At 46.7% G+C, this 14,259-nt stretch overlaps 1 protein-coding gene across 10 annotated transcripts in view; it reads right to left on the reverse strand.

The window, feature by feature from the left end:
• LOC110497375 (lipopolysaccharide-responsive and beige-like anchor protein) overlaps window positions 1–14,259 on the reverse strand; it is a 319,123-nt gene that overhangs the window by 185,019 nt on the left and 119,845 nt on the right. For all 10 annotated transcript variants that reach the window (XM_090210434.1, XM_090210433.1, XM_036954299.2 and 7 more), the window contains exons 35-36: window positions 4,573–4,637; window positions 1,999–2,107 (exon numbers count right to left, since the gene is read on the reverse strand). In XM_090210434.1, the coding sequence (XP_090066560.1) occupies window positions 1,999–2,107; window positions 4,573–4,637 (174 nt within the window). The remainder of the gene's footprint in view (window positions 1–1,998; window positions 2,108–4,572; window positions 4,638–14,259) is intronic.

The raw sequence follows: 14,259 nt of genomic DNA on the forward strand, positions 1-14,259 counted from the left end.
GAAATACTCCCCCAGCGGGACTATAACAGACAGGCTCTCAGCAGGGCAGGAAATGATTCAGAGAGATCAGGACGGAGACAGAGAAGGAGAGAGGGATGAAGGAGGAGGGTGGAGGGGAGGATGCTGTATTCCTGTCACTGTGGAAATACTCCCCCAGCGGGACTATAACAGACAGGCTCTCAGCAGGGCAGGAAATGATTCAGAGAGATAAGGACGGAGACAGAGAAGGAGAGAGGGATGAAGGAGGAGGGTGGAGGGGAGGATGCTGTATTCCTGTCACTGTGGAAATACTCCCCCAGCGGGACTATAACAGACAGGCTCTCAGCAGGGCAGGAAATGATTCAGAGAGATCAGGACGGAGACAGAGAAGGAGAGAGGGATGAAGGAGGAGGGTGGAGGGGAGGATGCTGTATTCCTGTCACTGTGGAAATACTCCCCCAGCGGGACTATAACAGACAGGCTCTCAGCAGGGCAGGAAATGATTCAGAGAGATCAGGACGGAGACAGAGAAGGAGAGAGGGATGAAGGAGGAGGGTGGAGGGGAGGATGCTGTATTCCTGTCACTGTGGAAATACTCCCCCAGCGGGACTATAACAGACAGGCTCTCAGCAGGGCAGGAAATGATTCAGAGAGATCAGGACGGAGACAGAGAAGGAGAGAGGGATGAAGGAGGAGGGTGGAGGGGAGGATGCTGTATTCCTGTCACTGTGGAAATACTCCCCCAGCGGGACTATAACAGACAGGCTCTCAGCAGGGCAGGAAATGATTCAGAGAGATCAGGACGGAGACAGAGAAGGAGAGAGGGATGAAGGAGGAGGGTGGAGGGGAGGATGCTGTATTCCTGTCACTGTGGAAATACTCCCCCAGCGGGACTATAACAGACAGGCTCTCAGCAGGGCAGGAAATGATTCAGAGAGATCAGGACTGAGACAGAGGAGAGAGGGATGAAGGAGGAGGGTGGAGGGGAGGATGCTGTATTCCTGTCACTGTGGAAATACTCCCCCAGCGGGACTATAACAGACAGGCTCTCAGCAGGGCAGGAAATGATTCAGAGAGATCAGGACGGAGACAGAGAAGGAGAGAGGGATGAAGGAGGAGGGTGGGGGGGAGGATGCTGTATTCCTGTCACTGTGGAAATACTCCCCCAGCGGGACTATAACAGACAGGCTCTCAGCAGGGCAGGAAATGATTCAGAGAGATCAGGACTGAGACAGAGAAGGAGAGAGGGATGAAGGAGGAGGGTGGAGGCTGGCACTAGGCCGGGAGGTACGGGGATAAATGAACATGGAGGCTGTTTGGCTAGGATGCCGTGCCAAACGTAAACTACAGCCGGACACTCCAGTGTAAGATGTTATTATACATGTTGGGGTTGTCTTTGAAAATACAACATTTGTTCTCTAGGTTGCTATGACAGGTCTGTAATGACTTGACAGACAACCGTGTGTGTGTGTGTATATATAGAGGACTTTATACCCCCTCGCTGGGTGTTACATTCTGAGCTGTTTTTGTTCAATATGGCCAGACAGCACATGAAAATATTTAACTATCAACCTATCCTATCAACCTCAGCTTAATGGGATCTGCTTAAAGCTATGAATATACTAAAATAACTCCTGCTGCTCTCACAAAAAGACATGGAAAGGATAAATAAATGAGGACTATGTTTCTGTTCCAAGATACAAGGGTCATGAAAGGGGTTGGAAGTTATCGGTTCATTGTTAAGTTTTTCTCTTCAAGTCATTCCCCCCTCAAGCTAAAATCAGGACTCCATTTTGGATTGAATGGATTTTCCTGTTTGCTGGCTACCTGCACCAGCCTGGGTAATTTCAAATTCCTATATTATGTAAGGAGCCATTTTGGATCAAGTATGTTCTCTTGTTTACCAGCTGCCTGGTCTATTCTCCTCAATCATTCACCCGAGCTTAAATCTAGACTCCATTTTAGATTTAATGTGCTAGTTTCATGTTAGTCAGTTTCCTGGCCCAGACTGTATTTTACCTCAAACTCAGCGTGTTTGTGGATGTCCTCGGCTCTCTGTCGGCTCAGGATGAACTCAGCCTCATTGGCCACCCGCACCAGGTGGTCCTTCATGGTGTGGCTCAGTAGCCTGAGAGAGAGGAAGGACAGAGGAAGACATATCATACCATCAACAGAACTGTATCAATCTGTAACCTGTGGAAAAAATGATTACTGATTTGAATAATTGAATTATGTTCGGATTAAGATGTAATAAAACTGGTGGAATATTATTATTTAGTAAGTGGTCAAACAAAGTGAATTCATTGACTAATAGGTGATAGGATGAAACATGTTCAATCAGGTTTTCATACACCATACACACTGCACAAACAAGCTCTCACAATGTGCTACAATATGAGTGCTGCAGTCCCTGAACATGGAAGACCTCCCCTTTAATAACCGTACAACATCCATAAAATGGAAGACCTCCCCTTTAATAACCGTACAACATCCATAAAATGGAAGACCTCCCCTTTACCGTATAACATCCATAAAATGGAAGACCTCCCCTTTAATAACTGTATAACATCCATAAAATTGAAGACCTCCCCTTTACCGTACAACATCCATAAAATGGAAGACCTCCCCTTTAATAACCGTACAACATCCATAAAATGGAAGACCTCCCCTTTAATAACTGTATAACATCCATCAAATGGAAGACCTCCCCTTTACCATATAACATCCATAAAATTGAAGACCTCCCCTTTACCGTATAACATCCATAAAATGGAAGACCTCCCCTTTAATAACTGTATAACATCCATAAAATTGAAGACCTCCCCTTTACCGTATAACATCCATAAAATGGAAGACCTCCCCTTTAATAACTGTATAACATCCATAAAATGGAAGACCTCCCCTTTAATAACTGTATAACATCCATAAAATTGAAGACCTCCCCTTTACCATATAACATCCATAAAATGGAAGACCTCCCATTTACCGTATAACATCCATAAAATGGAAGACCTCCCTCCCATTTACCGTATAACATCCATAAAATGGAAGACCTCCCATTTACCGTATAACATCCATAAAATTGATGACCTCCCCTTTAATAACCCTTTAACATACATACAATTGAAGACCTCCCCTTTAACATACATAAAAAGAGGAAAATTAAGCATGCAAAATGAGCAGGAAATGTGATTAGGACAAGACACAGACACACACACAAAATCCTTTTAACAGGGACCTTACATGCGCTAATTGATTTGATAATGATATGCATCTGACACAGGGGGAACCTTTGCTCCTGTTACTACATATGTAGCCCTTCCTCTTATCTAAGCTAATAAAACATTAATGTGTGTGTGTGTGCGTCTGTGTGTGCGTGTATAGGGGCCAGAGAGGCCACTCTCTGGCCCCAGAGGTCAGGCCTGTGCAAAGTGGAACAATAACAGGCTAGGGGCCGGGCCTGGGGCCTGTAACCCAAGCCTGCTGTTTCAGAGCAGGGCAGCGGGGGAGCGGAGGTGCCTGGGTCTCGGTAGCCTCTCCAACCCCCGGCCCCTGGCCCAGCCATCAATAACCTCAACACTCTCTTTATGACGCCTTACTCTACACTCTTTCACACATAGGCAGACACACACACATAAAACCATGTACAGACACACACAAGCATACATACACACACACCCACGAATATAGTACGTGCGCACACTTGGACAGTAACACATACTTCTTACACCCAAACCGCTCACACACACACTTCTCACACATACATACACACCTCTAAACAGGGAGTTGATGGGGTATAGTGTTACAGCCCCCCCATTGCAAATCAACAGGCTTTCACTGAGACCCAGTTCTAGATTACAAAGCAGCCTCTCTGGAGTGGATTACAACCTCCTCATCCTCTAATCCTTCCACTTTTCTTCCTCCTCTATCCTACTCCTTCCCTCCTTCTGCTTCTCTTCCACCTCTTCTTCCTCTCCTTCTCTCTCTTCGATTCTCTCCTCCTCCTTTGCCTCCGCCTCCTCTTACTACTTGTGTGTGTGAGCTTGTGTATGTGTGTGTGTGTGTGTGTGTGTGTGAGGAAGTCCATCAGTGGATGCATTAACATTATCCTAGATTAGCGTTCGGTAATTCTCCAGCCCGGGGGATCGTTAATGTAAATCCAGGACCTCTAACTCCAAATTGATGGGAGTTGTTTGGTCCCAGGAGTGATATGGGGATGCTGATCCTGGATAGTACGGACAGCAGAAGGGACATGGAGAGGGACAAGGAAGATGGGAGATTTCCCAAGCGTCATGAGGAGTCAGGGATTGCAGTCACCCCTGTCACCCGTCCTCCGTCAGTCCCTCCCTCCGGGACAGGCAGGTATTGACAGAGCCTTGAACTCTATACGGCTCCCCTCAGTTCCACAGATCCTCTTTACTCCAGTATGGATTTCTCTCTTCAATAGAGGCCCTAATGGTGACCGTGAGGGCCTGGAGCCTCGAGGGCCAGGGGCCGCGCTATGGATCGGACAGAGTGGGACATAATGAAGTGGTGATGGTCGGAGTGGGTCAGTGGGACAGTGTGTGTCCGCGTGCGTGTCAGAAAACGTACCTGCCCTCGTTGACCAGCTCGATGAAGGCCAAGCCTGCGTTCTTCTGGATAGAGTTCTGCCACTCCTGAAACACAAACACTGGGACATTAGAAACAACACAGAAATCGCATACTGGGACATTAGCTACAACACAGAAACCGCATACTGGGACATTAGGAACAACACAGAAACCACATACCGGGGATGTGCGCAACAACACAGACACCACATACTGGGACATGAGCAACAACACAGAAACCACATACTGGGACATGAGCAACAACACAGAAACCACATACTGGGACATGAGCAACAACACAGAAACCACATACTGGGACATGAGCAACAACACAGAAACCACAAACTGGGACATGAGCAACAACACAGAAACCACATACTGGGACATGAGCAACAACACAGAAACCACATACTGGGACATTAGCAACAACACAGAAACCACATACTGTTACTCTATGCACATGACGTTACACATAAGTCAGTGTGGATGGACAGAGGGGTAAATGAAGGAACAGTGAGAAAGAGAGAGAAATAAAGATTAATTTAGCCCCTTCCGCCCTCAGCACCAATTATGTCTGTATAATATTATGTTGAGTGAGCCTGAACAAGGAGCAGTCAGCTGGTATACATAGCAGCCCTATAGAACAGCTGCTGTTTCTGGCAGTCAGCTCGGTGGAGGAGAGGAATGAGAAGGGAGGGAAGTGAAGGCATTTATCATGATATAACTCACACATTTCCTCCCTTTGAGCAGTGTTATGGTCAAAGGTGTCAGTCTAAACAATTCAATAAACCGCAGCTGAAACGCCAAGGCGGCCCTGAGTGAGTTTAAATCGGCAATTTGGTCAGGAAAGGAAACTTGACGGTCGTCGTCTTTCATGTTCGGTTCAATCTTTCAACACCTTCTCAACGCAACCGTCAAAAGAATAATAAAACAACAAGGAGCTGGGCATGTGGGTCGGACATTTAGCTCTCGCTCTCTCCTTCCGCTTTCTTGGTGATACGGATAGAAAACATTCAAAGAGCTAATGCCCTGATAAAACCACCCACAACTTCAACACACCACATTGTCAGGACATGTCTGTATGGTGGGTCAGTAATGGTCTTTGTTTAATAATTCATGTCTAATCACTAGTTGTTTCTTGTGACAGTAAACAAACCCTGACCCCCAAAATCTTCCTTTACACACACAGTGATATACTGTATATCTAACACTATTTGACTGGTAGTGAAAACGGAGAACAGATACATTGTAACCAAAACAAACAAGGTCCAACTGTGTTAACAAGGGGAGGGAGGGCTACGGTGTGTGTGTGTGTGTGTGTGTGACAGGACAGTGGTCAGTGTATTTAACTGTGCTGTCATCATCTCTTCAACTGATAGAGGGAGCTGGAAGCTGGGTGTTGGTGTGTGTAGACGTCCTTGGTAAACATACAGAGGCCTGGGGGCTGAAGATTGATGACAGACAGAGCTAGAGGAGAGAGAGCTCATTTGCTTCGAATACCAAATCAGACGTGTGTGTGTGTGTGTGTGTGTGTGTGTGTGTGTGTGTGTGTGTGTGTGTGTACACACATTATGATTTTCAACAGCACCACAGATTTTCCACCTTGATAATATGACAAATGAAAAGACATCAGAACCAATCACACCCAGGCAGAACAGAAACCATTCTGTCCCAAAGCCTGTACATCCTCAACCAGCCTGTAACCAACTGTAGATTAGTGGGATAACAGACTCGGGTAATTTAACCAGAATGCAGCAGTGTTTTGTGTCCCGTCAGGCCATATTGGCGTTGACTACACAGTCATAATAAAGTGTGCACAGAGGGAATAGGCCAGTGTGTCTGTGAGGGGAGTAGAAACAGTGAGTTTGACAGTGAGCCCTGTTTTGGGCACCAAATGGGGAGGGCCAACCTCGACTTATCCAATAAGAGCCACTCATTTTCGTTTTCTGTTGAAAAACATTTTTAAACGTTTTCCGTTGCCTGCCCTAAAGAACATGACCCAGGCCAATGGGCCTCAAAGGCTGAATGACGATAGCCATGAGCCTCGGCAGGCCTGCCCTGCAAGCAGTGGGGGACACGCAATGCTACTCTATGTTATGCAGCGCTGCGCCACGCCGTCCTAACGGGCCTGAAATAAACACCACAGGAAGTGCAGACATAAACAGGTCTGGCTCTGCTCTCAGGAACAACAAGGAAGAAGGAGAAGGGAGACGTTGTCTCCTGAGAGCGGGGAGTTTCCTTACTGCTGCCCTCTGGATACTATTGAACTGTTCTAGTGACTGAAGGGATCTTGTTTGATATATTCCAAAACAGAGCTCATCATGGACACAGCATCTTTTGATGTAAGTTCTGCTGGTGTGAAAATGAAATCTATTTACAGTACAATGGCATGGAGCAGAAGTTTAAAGTATTTTAAAGATTAACCATCCCACTTCACATTACCACAGATCCCCACGAGGCATTCTGAACAGGCACGCCAAGGTCATATAAACAAGACTAATGTCCCCATTATGAGACAGAAAATGACATTATTGTTGAATTAAAAAAGGTTATGACCCTAATCAGAGGGGTCACACACACCTCATGGTGACAAACGGGAGGCTATCTATCAGACAGCTCTGTGATGGGGTATGGATTTCTTTGGCTGCCCTGGTCAGTGCGGTCAGGCTTTTATGGCTGTGATAAGGGCCATTCCATAACCCCATCCTTACGCTGATGAGAGGATACAAGCAGCCATTTGTGACCTCTCACCTCTGACCTGACACAATGTTCTACCCCTGGTCCTGTCTCATCGGTACGACCACCAGTCAATGTGATCCTGATGTTGGACCATAACCCAGCGTGTGTGTGTTTCCCCAATGTCAGGATCAAAAGCAAAGCTCCATTCAAACCAAATGCCATTCGCAATCAGAAGTCAATAAGCCAGTTTGTTTGGTTTATGTCTGATGACTCCATGACAATGAGTCTCCACACCCACACCTCCTCATTACCACTGATTATCCATAATGAAGGTTTAAACTCCACAACTAGTGACAAAACACAGACTTCCCCACAAACTCCTCTTTGAAACGTCAAGCCCGGGCACAACACCACACCAAACCCTGTTAACCCACCCCCCCCCAAAAACCAGCCTGGGTTCTCCTCACCAAAAATAAACAAGTCGCTTGTGTGTTTCAGTCCCATCAGTCATAATCACAAGTATTTGTTAGTTTGGTAAAGGGGCTGGGGAATATGACTCTACAGGAGACAAAGAGAGCATGAATCGTCGTAAGAGCTAAGTGTGTACTGTGTGCTTCCTTTCAGCTTTGGAACGAGAACAAAAATAAGTCCAGTGGAGTTGTGTCCTAAATGGAACACTATTCCCTATTTAGTGCACTACTTGATACTTTTTAACCGGGACCTACGGTGCACAATTTAGGGAACAGGCTGCTATTTGGGACGCGGAGTAGTCTCGTTGTCACAGCTACGCCTTAGAAAAATGTACAAACACAAACAAAACATTACTACTGTGTCTCTTTGGTCAGGAGGAAACTGAACTACGTGGCGACGTACAGTCAGGACGAGAACTGCTAGACATAACATGCCGTGCTCTCCTGTTAAGGGCTGACGGAGGAACAGAACTCATTCAATTGTCACATTTAAGAATGAAAAAGACAGAATAAGAAACCGTGTCAGTAAAGCCACAGAACCTTGCATTTATAGTAGATGATACTAGTAGATATGAAGTGACGTTGGTGGTTAAACCCTTTAAACCATGTGGAGACAAGACGGTGACACAGAAGCCGTTCAGAATAATGAAACATAAATGTTTGTGAAATGACAGAATATTCTCATTTGTATCCAAATGTCTCTGACTTGCAAACTTAAAAAACATTCCAAATTGATATGCTTTGTCTACGATGAGAGATCAAAGACATTGTGCAAACAAGATGCATTCATTTCAGAGTCAACAGATGAATGCTCATTCCACCTGTCACCAGTTGCTGAAGGATAAGGAAGTTGACTCGTTCATTTCCTAATCTGGTCGCCGTATCAAAAGGACTTGTGACAGCGAGCGTCGACAAAGTCTAATTGCGGATGGGACTTCCTCAACACTCAACAACCCCACATGCCAGTTCTCAGATGCCATCTGTGTTTAAGGAAAACATCTCTCAAAAAATGGCTTGCTTCCGTGTTTGTGTGATCACATTCACACCTAAAAAAATACTAATATTTATCTGGCAGAAAAGCCTGGATTAAATAACGATCTGGGTTGAGGAGTGATTAGTATTTAAGGTGATTGAGAATAGTGGAAATGACTAATAAGACACTCACATGGGTCATTTCTAGGATAAAAAATACAAGCAAACACTCGTTTGAAATCACCCCAAAATATTATCAATGCTAAACTATGTTCTCACCATCCAACAGTAAACCTGCACTAATCCAGTGTAATAGCTGATAATATGGTTCATTGTCAGAGCTCCAGTGATCCGACCCTTCCAGAGTTAACCTGTTTAACAGATGGACACCTCTCCTCAAGTCAAATGGGCAGATCAGCAGACATCGACTTTCTTCCCTGGAGCACTTGGCTTCTCCCGACCCCTGACCTTTAACCTCTAGGCTGAAAATAGAGGGCGGCAGGACTTGGAGTTTAACCCCCCGCGTGCCCGGAGCACGGCATCACTACGGCTACAAGAGCAATACTCTCTGACCTGAGAGCTAGAGGACTACGACTCTTAATGACCCGAAGGTGAAAACAACCTGGAGATGTCTGTCCGTGGTTGACTTTCTCACTTAGTCTTCTGTTTGTGATCAAGGCAGACATTGAAAAGTTATTTTCAGATGGTGTAATCTGCCTTGGATTACAAAGTGGGTTATAAAACCAGGTGGTACATACATAACAAGGTAGGGTGGTTTTGTATTGATTTATTCTATGCTTGTATGGTGTTGTATGGGGCTGTTTTGTACTGTAGGGATTACTGTTGTTTTGTCCATATTGTGTGTATTCCATTGGGGGCCACATTGGAAACAAGTTCATTTTGCTTTAACGTATTATCCCCTGGGTTGTACCCAGTACATATTTTTTTCCCAATAACATTTCAATCAATCAATCAATCAATCAATCAATCAATCAATGACTAGAATAAACAAGTATTCACAGATGTCCACTGGTTGCATTTCTACCCCTTTCTGCCGACTTTTTAATGGATCAAGAGGGTAGCCATGTAGTATGAGCTGTTTAGGGACCAGGGGACGTGGGGGAAGGTGAAAGACGGAGGAGGAATGCTCTGAAACTCCGGGGCCGAATGCTTTCCCCATCACTCTTCACAGCCGGAGCAAACACCCTGCTGCGTACTCAAACACACACACAAGGTTCAAGATCAGTGCAATCAAAGTGTTATTTTTCCTCCCTCTCTCCTCCCCCTCACCAGCCCCTTAAACCCCAACCGTGTGCCACAGGGCGCAGCCCAGGGTCTGTAGCCTATCGACACACCAGTGTCCCCCTCCAGTCTCGTTAGAGAGGGGTAATATCAGGCTTAGACAGTCTTTGAAAGGTACTCTCCTGTCTGGGAGGAGAGGGGTAATATCAGGCTTAGACAGTCTTTGAAAGGTACTCTCCTGTCTGGTCAGAGAGGGGTAATATCAGGCTTAGACAGTCTTTGAAAGGTACTCTCCTGGCTGGGAGGAGAGGGGTAATATCAGGCTTAGACAGTCTTTGAAAGGTACTCTCCTGTCTGGGAGGAGAGGGGTAATATCAGGCTTAGACAGTCTTTGAAAGGTACTCTCCTGGCTCAGAGGAGAGGGGTAATATCAGGCTTAGACAGTCTTTGAAAGGTACTCTCCTGTCTGGGAGGAGAGGGGTAATATCAGGCTTAGACAGTCTTTGAAAGGTACTCTCCTGGCTGGGAGGAGAGGGGTAATATCAGGCTTAGACAGTCTTTGAAAGGTACTCTCCTGGCTGGGAGGAGAGGGGTAATATCAGGCTTAGACAGTCTTTGAAAGGTACTCTCCTGGCTGGGAGGCGAGGGGTAATATCAGGCTTAGACAGTCTTTGAAAGGTACTCTCCTGTCTGGGAGGAGAGGGGTAATATCAGGCTTAGACAGTCTTTGAAAGGTACTCTCCTGGCTGGGAGGAGAGGGGTAATATCAGGCTTAGACAGTCTTTGAAAGGTACTCTCCTGGCTGGGAGGAGAGGGGTAATATCAGGCTTAGACAGTGTTTGAAAGGTACTCTCCTGGCTCGGAGGCGAGGGGTAATATCAGGCTTAGACAGTCTTTGAAAGGTACTCTCCTGGCTCGGAGGCGAGGGGTAATATCAGGATTAGACAGTCTTTGAAAGGTACTCTCCTGGCTGGGAGGAGAGGGGTAATATCAGGCTTAGACAGTCTTTGAAAGGTACTCTCCTGGCTGGGAGGAGAGGGGTAATATCAGGCTTAGACAGTCTTTGAAAGGTACTCTCCTGGCTCAGAGGAGAGGGGTAATATCAGGCTTAGACAGTCTTTGAAAGGTACTCTCCTGGCTGGGAGGAGAGGGGTAATATCAGGCTTAGACAGTCTTTGAAAGGTACTCTCCTGTCTGGTCAGATAGGGGTAATATCAGGCTTAGACAGTCTTTGAAAGGTACTCTCCTGTCTGGGAGGAGAGGGGTAATATCAGGCTTAGACAGTCTTTGAAAGGTACTCTCCTGGCTGGGAGGAGAGGGGTAATATCAGGCTTAGACAGTCTTTGAAAGGTACTCTCCTGGCTCAGAGGAGAGGGGTAATATCAGGCTTAGACAGTCTTTGAAAGGTACTCTCCTGTCTGGTCAGAGAGGGGTAATATCAGGCTTAGACAGTCTTTGAAAGGTACTCTCCTGTCTGGGAGGAGAGGGGTAATATCAGGCTTAGACAGTCTTTGAAAGGTACTCTCCTGGCTGGGAGGAGAGGGGTAATATCAGGCTTAGACAGTCTTTGAAAGGTACTCTCCTGTCTGGTCAGAGAGGGGTAATATCAGGCTTAGACAGTCTTTGAAAGGTACTCTCCTGTCTGGGAGGAGAGGGGTAATATCAGGCTTAGACAGTGTTTGAAAGGTACTCTCCTGGCTCGGAGGCGAGGGGTAATATCAGGCTTAGACAGTCTTTGAAAGGTACTCTCCTGGCTCGGAGGCGAGGGGTAATATCAGGATTAGACAGTCTTTGAAAGGTACTCTCCTGGCTGGGAGGAGAGGGGTAATATCAGGCTTAGACAGTCTTTGAAAGGTACTCTGCTGGCTCAGAGGAGAGGGGTAATATCAGGCTTAGACAGTCTTTGAAAGGTACTCTCCTGGCTGGGAGGAGAGGGGTAATATCAGGCTTAGACAGTCTTTGAAAGGTACTCTCCTGGCTGGGAGGAGAGGGGTAATATCAGGCTTAGACAGTCTTTGAAAGGTACTCTCCTGGCTGGGAGGAGAGGGGTAATATCAGGCTTAGACAGTCTTTGAAAGGTACTCTCCTGGCTCAGAGGAGAGGGGTAATATCAGGCTTAGACAGTCTTTGAAAGGTACTCTCCTGGCTGGGAGGAGAGGGGTAATATCAGGCTTAGACAGTCTTTGAAAGGTACTCTCCTGGCTGGGAGGAGAGGGGTAATATCAGGCTTAGACAGTCTTTGAAAGGTACTCTGCTGGCTCAGAGGAGAGGGGTAATATCAGGCTTAGACAGTCTTTGAAAGGTACTCTCCTGGCTGGGAGGAGAGGGGTAATATCAGGCTTAGACAGTCTTTGAAAGGTACTCTCCTGGCTGGGAGGAGAGGGGTAATATCAGGCTTAGACAGTCTTTGAAAGGTACTCTCCTGGCTGGGAGGAGAGGGGTAATATCAGGCTTAGACAGTGTTTGAAAGGTACTCTCCTGGCTCGGAGGCGAGGGGTAATATCAGGCTTAGACAGTCTTTGAAAGGTACTCTCCTGGCTGGGAGGAGAGGGGTAATATCAGGATTAGACAGTCTTTGAAAGGTACTCTCCTGGCTGGGAGGAGAGGGTAATATCAGGCTTAGACAGTCTTTGAAAGGTACTCTGCTGGCTCAGAGGAGAGGGGTAATATCAGGCTTAGACAGTCTTTGAAAGGTACTCTCCTGTCTGGGAGGAGAGGGGTAATATCAGGCTTAGACAGTCTTTGAAAGGTACTCTCCTGGCTGGGAGGAGAGGGGTAATATCAGGCTTAGACAGTCTTTGAAAGGTACTCTCCTGTCTGGGAGGAGAGGGGTAATATCAGGCTTAGACAGTCTTTGAAAGGTACTCTCCTGTCTGGGAGGAGAGGGGTAATATCAGGCTTAGACAGTCTTTGAAAGGTACTCTCCTGGCTGGGAGGAGAGGGGTAATATCAGGCTTAGACAGTCTTTGAAAGGTACTCTCCTGGCTGGGAGGAGAGGGGTAATATCAGGCTTAGACAGTCTTTGAAAGGTACTCTCCTGGCTCAGAGGAGAGGGGTAATATCAGGCTTAGACAGTCTTTGAAAGGTACTCTCCTGTCTGGGAGGAGAGGGGTAATATCAGGCTTAGACAGTCTTTGAAAGGTACTCTCCTGTCTGGGAGGAGAGGGGTAATATCAGGCTTAGACAGTCTTTGAAAGGTACTCTCCTGTCTGGGAGGAGAGGGGTAATATCAGGCTTAGACAGTCTTTGAAAGGTACTCTCCTGGCTGGGAGGAGAGGGGTAATATCAGGCTTAGACAGTCTTTGAAAGGTACTCTCCTGGCTGGGAGGAGAGGGGTAATATCAGGCTTAGACAGTCTTTGAAAGGTACTCTCCTGGCTGGGAGGAGAGGGGTAATATCAGGCTTAGACAGTCTTTGAAAGGTACTCTCCTGGCTGGGAGGAGAGGGGTAATATCAGGCTTAGACAGTCTTTGAAAGGTACTCTCCTGGCTGGGAGGAGAGGGGTAATATCAGGCTTAGACAGTCTTTGAAAGGTACTCTCCTGGCTCAGAGGAGAGGGGTAATATCAGGCTTAGACAGTCTTTGAAAGGTACTCTCCTGGCTGGGAGGAGAGGGGTAATATCAGGCTTAGACAGTCTTTGAAAGGTACTCTCCTGTCTGGGAGGAGAGGGGTAATATCAGGCTTAGACAGTCTTTGAAAGGTACTCTCCTGGCTCAGAGGAGAGGGGTAATATCAGGCTTAGACAGTCTTTAAAAGGTACTCTCCTGGCTGGGAGGAGAGGGGTAATATCAGGCTTAGACAGTCTTTGAAAGGTACTCTCCTGGCTGGGAGGAGAGGGGTAATATCAGGCTTAGACAGTCTTTGAAAGGTACTCTCCTGGCTCAGAGGAGAGGGGTAATATCAGGCTTAGACAGTCTTTGAAAGGTACTCTCCTGTCTGGGAGGAGAGAGGTAATATCAGGCTTAGACAGTCTTTGAAAGGTACTCTCCTGGCTGGGAGTAGAGGGGTAATATCAGGCTTAGACAGTCTTTGAAAGGTACTCTCCTGGCTCAGAGGAGAGGGGTAATATCAGGCTTAGACAGTCTTTGAAAGGTACTCTCCTGGCTGGGAGGAGAGGGGTAATATCAGGCTTAGACAGTCTTTGAAAGGTACTCTCCTGGCTGGGAGGAGAGGGGTAATATCAGGCTTAGACAGTCTTTGAAAGGTACTCTCCTGTCTGGTCAGATAGGGGTAATATCAGGCTTAGACAGTCTTTGAAAGGTACTCTCCTGTCTGGGAGGAGAGGGGTAATATCAGGCTTAGACAGTCTTTGAAAGGTACTCTC

Source organism: Oncorhynchus mykiss, chromosome 19 (assembly GCF_057628025.1).
Source record: "Oncorhynchus mykiss isolate SJ-2025 chromosome 19, ASM5762802v1, whole genome shotgun sequence".
In the NCBI taxonomy this organism is placed as follows: Eukaryota; Metazoa; Chordata; class Actinopteri; order Salmoniformes; family Salmonidae; genus Oncorhynchus; species Oncorhynchus mykiss.